The following is a 6428-nucleotide window of genomic DNA, read 5'->3' as shown; positions in this document are numbered from 1 at the left end:
GTAATCATGGAACATAAACGCATCGACAAACACTTTGTGTCTGCAAAACATGTGAGGAGAGCTGCAGACCAGGGACAATCCAGAAATGCTCATGAATGTCAGTTTAGAAGCTATCAAAGTTCTCAAATAAAGCACCCTTTGAGAATGTCAACGTTTGTTGGTGATTATCTTACAAAACTAGGAAGGATTTTTGGTTTAGATATAAAAATTTATGGTTGTTTATTGATTTTATAAAATAAAATAATAAAAAAAAACGCAACTTTTAGGAAAATGCCCGAGAAATCCTGGAGGGATTGAATTATGGACTTATTTGTTTGGATTTCTTTGCTTGTGTGGATTATTTGGGTTGTTACCAACAAATATATTTAGTGAGAAAACTTTGGTGTGTTAAACTCTTCTTTCCTCCCTCTGTATTTAAATATTTATACACACTGAGGTTTGTTTGTCTTGTATCAGTCAGGCTCATCTAATCCAGTTTTAAGTTGCTGTGAGTTTAGACGCGGGCAGGAATCAGTCAGCCTCCTGCTGCCTGATTCGTCACCGACCTCGGCGAGGACCTCCACTCTCTTGCGTAGAACTCCAGAGATGTATCTGATGAGCCCCCACTCTTTGCAGGCTCCAGCCTGGATGTACAGCTCCTCCAGCAGCGAACGCACGGTGACCCCACCCTGACCCGGGCCCGACAACTCCACCACCCAATCAGCTCCTCTGTTCAAGAGCACAAAACCACAGGACAGCTAATTACAAGCAGCAGCCCAGTTTGGCTCCAGGTGGATGAAGTTTGGTGCATTTCTGCCTACTTTAAAACATAAAGGATGTAGAGGATGTCGGCTTGGTCCTGCAGAGTGCCGCACTCTTTCAGCTGCTTCACCAGAACCGCAAAGTCCGTGTTTCCCTGCGAGTCTCGAGGCAGGTGCAAGTCCGAAACACTCAGGTCCTGCAGGGGGGCGGGAGAGTCAGAGACGCACTCAGCACCGTCGGGAAATCAGAAAAACACACGAGTCGGCTACCTTGGGCTGCACTGCCTGCGGTCCAGGAGGAACATGAGGAACCACGAGAAGGTTGAGAGATTTACGGTGCTTGTTCTTGATCGGAGTCACCGGCAGATACATGGAGGACTCTGAAATATTTAATAAAACCAAACTTACTGCGAGAAAAATAACTATTTCTAAACCTCTATAACACATGGATCTGTCTGCAAACAGACATTCAACTCTAACCTAACTACTAACATATCTCTCTACATTAGCAGCATTTCTTTAAGCCTTCCTTGTAATTTAGATGATTTAGTACATTGTTTGAAACTCACTGGGCAGTTTGAGGCCCTGAACCTGAGCCATGAAGGACAGGATGTCTCTGGTGGTGTGTTCAGGGCTGAAGACGTGGTGCTGCCCCCTCTGGATGGGAGGAAGGTGACGCTTGGTGGTGGTGGTGCTGTGGAGGAGCTGCGTCAGGTACTGGTCAAACACGTCCTTAGAGCCTTTGAATCAAAAACACAAACTCCACGTTTAGTTAAATGTAATTAAACAAATAAAACCTAAACTTAAACAGTTAATAACGCACCATCTGAGAGCTCAGAGGTCATGAACTCCTCGTTGTCCTCCTCCTCCATGTCCTCGAACAGGTCATCGTTGTCTTCATCCAGGAAGGTGAGGCGAGTGTGGAATGAAGTGGTTTGAACACTGGAGAGGTCTGACATCTGCACCCTGAGGGTCAAACACAAAAAACCCACATAAAGAACAGGGCGAATGTTTAAACATGAGGAGGGGGGTTATTTTACAGAAAAACATCAAACCTCGCTCCTGCAAAGTAGCCATCCTGCAGTTTCCTGAGTGTTGATACGATGCAGGGATCTACTGCATCTCCATCTTCAACTGAAGGGGGAAAAACACACAAAGTACTGAGACCTCTAATTAACGTTTTATTTAATTTACCCACAAAATTAGCTGCTGTTTGTTTTTGACATCAAAGCTTCACACAAACCTGGGATCTAAAATCACGTGTTATATTTTAAAAACCACCTCCAGCAACAGAAAATTAAAAACGTAAAGATTAGTTCACAGCTGAACTTTAGGGAAAGGACACTCGTAGAGACGTGCAGAAGTTCGGCCATCTTTGAGCTCACAACTCACTTCCTTTAATATACGAAGGACTGGAAATTATTTTGGCTTGTATTTAATTCTCTACAGACAGAAGCCAGTTTATTAGGTCCACCCTGCTGGTACCGGGTCAGAACTGCCTTCATCCTTCATGGAACGGGTTCAACAAAATGTTGGAAACGTTCCTCAGAGATCTTCGGTTCAAACTGACATGAAGGCGTCCCGGAGCTGCTGCAGATTGGTCAGCTGAATGTGAAGCTCCCAAAGGTTCTGGATTCCTCTGAGACCGGAGGTCTTCCAGACTCATCAGACCGCTGAGCCTCAGCTTCCTGTTCTCAGGAGCAGAACCCGGTGTGGTCCGGGATGATGTTCTGCAGACCTCGGCTGGAACCAGTGGTTCCTATCACTTCTGACATCATCGACAGAGAGACGGTTGTGGTGAGATCAGCAGTTTCACCACGTTCAAAGTCCCTTAAATCTTCCCGGTTCTGATGCCCAGTTGGACCTCCGTGTCTTCACCAGATGCCTAAATGCTCTGAGTTTCTGCCCCGTGATTGGCTGGTTAGCTGTTAAGGAGCACCTGAACAGGTGGGGCTGATAAAGTGAGCAGTGAGAGAAGCTTGTATAATAAAAGGAGCGGTGTTCGTACCCAGCATGCTGCGAGTGATGGGAAAGGTCAGGGTGGGCCGTCCCGTCATCCTCCAGCAGGAGGACAGATAGGCCAGCTCCGTCCGTAACATCTCCACGATCATCTGGTTGTCCAGGGCCAGGTAGAAATGATGCTGGTCCAGAAACTGAGCACAGAGAAGAACCCAAACCATTAACCAGATGTCCGTTCTCTGATCTGAAGCTGCTGTGGTTCAAAACGTCTCACCTGAGGGGCGAATATGTAGGAGCGGTTTCTGATCTCGTAGAACTTGGACGTTCCCAGGACTCCGATGTGCCGGTAAGGCCTTCCGCTCAGATTCAGTTTCTTGCAGTTTCCTGTGGCGGCAGCACCAGTTTTTACTCTCATTTTACAGAAACATGCAGCGTTTGGATGAACAGATCTGTGTCGGTTACCCAGCCTGACGTAGACGTGGCTCAGGATGCGAGCGGGCATGACCCTGATGGGCAGAACTTCTGACATCGTTTGGACCGTGATCCCGAGATCTCTTAACAACTCCTGGATCTCCTTCGACTCCGCGAGGACACAAACTGAAAAACAAACATTACATGAAGGAATGCATGTCGCCCGCTGCCTCGCATGCCAAAAAACTCTCAGCTACTACCACACCAGAACATCAAGTACTGAAAGTTTCATATAGTTACAGATATTTTCCTAACTAAAAACAGGATTTGGCTAATTTACGTATAAATATTAAATCAGAGCTGAAGGTTTCAGATTAGAGAAGCTGTAACTTTTCGAAGCAGACAGTCAAACAAGTGGACGGAATAAAGAAACACAGATTACATGATCTGACCAACCTTGGACCACAACATCTGGTTTGAAGTGTGTGGAGAACCTCCTGTTGAGAGGATCGACCTCTCCTGCAGCTAAAAAACCCTAAAAAACAAAAACAGAGAAAAGGAACAGAACATTTTAACTCCTGTTTATGGAGATGATGAAATATGTGAAATATATCATCTTTTGTTGTGTTTTTTGTGATGCTCAGTGTCCGTACCTCGGCCAGAAGACAGCCTAAAATGTAGAGGGACTGTCCCCACATGTGTGGAAGCTGTCCCATGGCGACTCGGTCCACGCTGTGAGGGTTGCTGTACTCCTCCTCCACCTGCGGGAGGAACAAGTCCTTTAAATGATCGTCTCCGTCTGAGACGCATATTCACAAGGCATTCATTATTCTGGGAAACAATAACTTTGTTCTATCATCTTAACGTTTCGTATTCCTGAATCGCTCCTCTTCTTCTGTTCAAGAGAACATCCGAAGTTAAATGAATGTTGAAAAATAGGACACTTTTTGCCCCGGGCAGTTATTGACATAAATCTGAGTGAGTTTTCCCTTTAAATGCACAAATAAAACCTCATTTAAATGTGGACAAACTGCAGCAGCGCAGAGAGAAGCTGTCACTTTGTGAATGGAACAGATGTAAAATCTTAATTTGCATCTGCAAAAGAAACAATCTGTTGGTGAATCTGGGTCTGAGTGTTAAAGCAGGTAAACAGGACTGATTTCAGCTGATAAATCTGCAGATTTATCAGCTGCAGAGCTCTAACACATCATCACAACCACCGCAAATCATTTCTCTAAGATTGCAGGCGGCTCTGTCTTATATTGAGTTGTAAGGGGGTCGGGGGTCAGGGGTCGGGTGTCGGGGGGGTACCTTATCAAGAGGAACAACGTAAAGTTCAGGCACCAGTTTGATGCCGTTCTTCCCTCTGATTAAAACACCTTCCAGGGCCTCCCGGTACTCCTGAACCTGCACAGAACAAATTATTATTATTATTATTATTAGTTATTAAAGTTATTTATTAGCAGCAGACATTCATTCATCCATTTGTTACAAGAAGTACTAACATAAACCAGTGAATGAAAACTTGACTAAAATAAATAAAAACATCTTGTTTTCTTGTTTAATGCTTTTATTTTACAGCATTTTGTTGCTTTTTGCAAACCGGAGTCAAGTTCATGAACTCATCTGTGAGTTTTAGCATTTAAAAACACGTTTATTAATAAAAAACAGTAACTGTAAAAGTAAAGAGGATTATCTCAGAAAGCTGTGATCGGTTCTACCTGGACGTGATCTCCAGCAAAGATCCCGTCGAGGATGAGATAAGTCCAGAACACGGGCCACTCGCACTCGATGTTCTCGAACAGTTTGAGTTCTGCAGGATCGTAGTGCAGTCGATTCGGGTCCTGGAGACAGACAGGCAGAACCTCGGACCTCTTAATACATACTAATACTACTACATACTACACTTCTCCTTGGTGGTACTCTGGAAACACCTCCGCTTGTTGTCTGAGTTGTCAGTCAATTCAGCTGCTTTTAGCTTTTAGCTGGACTTTTCCTAACTTTAGCTTTTATCAGAGTTCTTCTCTGAACTTTAACCCCTCAGCTCTCAATGATTTAGAGTTTAGATGTCAGGAAATGTGACCTCTTTAGGACAATGATATCCATCCCTGATGAAGCGACAGCAGCCGTAGCGACCCTGGAAACAAACCGAAACGTGTAAAAACCACAAAGAATGAATGAAATCACTGAACAGAGCCGTAGAAGTTCCCGATGTTCGGGCTTCACCTGCAGTTTGCTGATGATCTCTGACTTGGTGATGGCCACCAGGTCGGCGTCCTCCACAGCGAAAGCCGGGAAGGAGATGACCGACAGGAGGCCGGCGTCGATCTCCTTGGACGTGGAGGCTCGTGGTAACATGGAGCACAGGATGGCCTGAGGAGAAAACACGTTGAGGGAACGAGCGAGGAGCAGAGCTGATAGCGAGCCGGCGGCAGGGACGTCCAGCCGTACCTGACAGTGTTCCACTTCGTCAGGTAAAACATGGATGACTGACTTCGGTCCTCCACGAGCACCGAACAGATCCAGCTCATCGATGGCCTCCAGAGCCGCCTGCAAACATCCAACCCATCTGTCAGTCCACGCAGCTGCGGCTTTCTGATGATTAAAACGAATTAATAACAACCTTAGCCATTCCAACAGAACTGCCGTTGAGCTCAGGGATGCCCAGGTTGGTTTTGTCGCCTCGCTCCCACATCCCATAATCCTGCACAGGTGGACAAGTCACAGAATCAGACAGGTGTGGTCAGAAGTTTCCATCCCCTCATTAGGATGTCAGATTAAAAACAAGTCAGAATTTATTATCCACGCAGTCACCTAAATGTGTTCACCTGAAACAACAAGACCTTCTGACTTCCTGTTAGTGATCGTGATTGACTGCAGCTAGGATTTGATGGACAGCCCTCATCTGTCCCCCTCAGATGGAAGGAAACTGGTTCAGATGTTCACCAAGACTCAATCCTGACATGAACTGGAAACTAATTTAACACCAGTGTCCCTGTCCACCAGTGTCCCTGTCCACAGTGAAGACAATCATCATGGACTGAAAGGGAAGCTCCAGCTGTCCACATGGACAAGACAAATGTCTTCTGTAGGACAGTCTGATGGTCAGACGAGACAAAGACTGAGACAAGAAGGACATTTGGACGAGTCAAGGTGAGGCTTTCAGACCTGAAAACACTCAACCAGCTGTCAGGCATGGTGGTGGCAGCATCATGCTGTGGGGCTACGGAGCTGGTTTCTGATTGGATAAATCAGGCGGACATTAACCTGACTGATAACTCATGGATTCTGATTAAAGCCAAAGAAAGCGGTCCTCAC

The 6428-nt window shown here is 45.7% G+C and overlaps 1 protein-coding gene across 5 annotated transcripts in view; it reads right to left on the bottom strand.

The window, feature by feature from the left end:
• Window positions 1-6428, bottom strand: part of phka2 (phosphorylase kinase, alpha 2 (liver)) — a 31410-nt gene that overhangs the window by 19150 nt on the left and 5832 nt on the right. For 4 of the 5 annotated variants that reach the window (XM_017440474.3, XM_017440476.3, XM_017440475.3 and 1 more), the window contains exons 6-22: window positions 5734-5814; window positions 5562-5660; window positions 5337-5483; window positions 5194-5247; window positions 4832-4954; window positions 4422-4517; window positions 3764-3871; window positions 3567-3645; window positions 3162-3296; window positions 2974-3083; window positions 2749-2893; window positions 1796-1874; window positions 1564-1706; window positions 1310-1480; window positions 1011-1120; window positions 801-937; window positions 546-708 (exon numbers count right to left, since the gene is read on the bottom strand). In XM_017440474.3, coding sequence (XP_017295963.1) covers window positions 546-708; window positions 801-937; window positions 1011-1120; window positions 1310-1480; window positions 1564-1706; window positions 1796-1874; window positions 2749-2893; window positions 2974-3083; window positions 3162-3296; window positions 3567-3645; window positions 3764-3871; window positions 4422-4517; window positions 4832-4954; window positions 5194-5247; window positions 5337-5483; window positions 5562-5660; window positions 5734-5814 — 1980 coding nt within the window. Of the gene's footprint in view, window positions 1-545; window positions 709-800; window positions 938-1010; window positions 1121-1309; window positions 1481-1563; window positions 1707-1795; window positions 1875-2748; window positions 2894-2973; window positions 3084-3161; window positions 3297-3566; window positions 3646-3763; window positions 3872-4421; window positions 4518-4831; window positions 4955-5193; window positions 5248-5336; window positions 5484-5561; window positions 5661-5733; window positions 5815-5938; window positions 6389-6428 lie in introns of those variants that run through there. The other variant, XM_017440478.3, reaches the window with a different exon arrangement.

Source organism: Kryptolebias marmoratus, linkage group LG15, assembly GCF_001649575.2.
Source record: "Kryptolebias marmoratus isolate JLee-2015 linkage group LG15, ASM164957v2, whole genome shotgun sequence".
Classification (NCBI taxonomy): Eukaryota; Metazoa; Chordata; class Actinopteri; order Cyprinodontiformes; family Rivulidae; genus Kryptolebias; species Kryptolebias marmoratus.
Note: the sequence above shows the minus strand (reverse complement) of the source record. Positions and strands in the feature narration are given on the sequence as shown.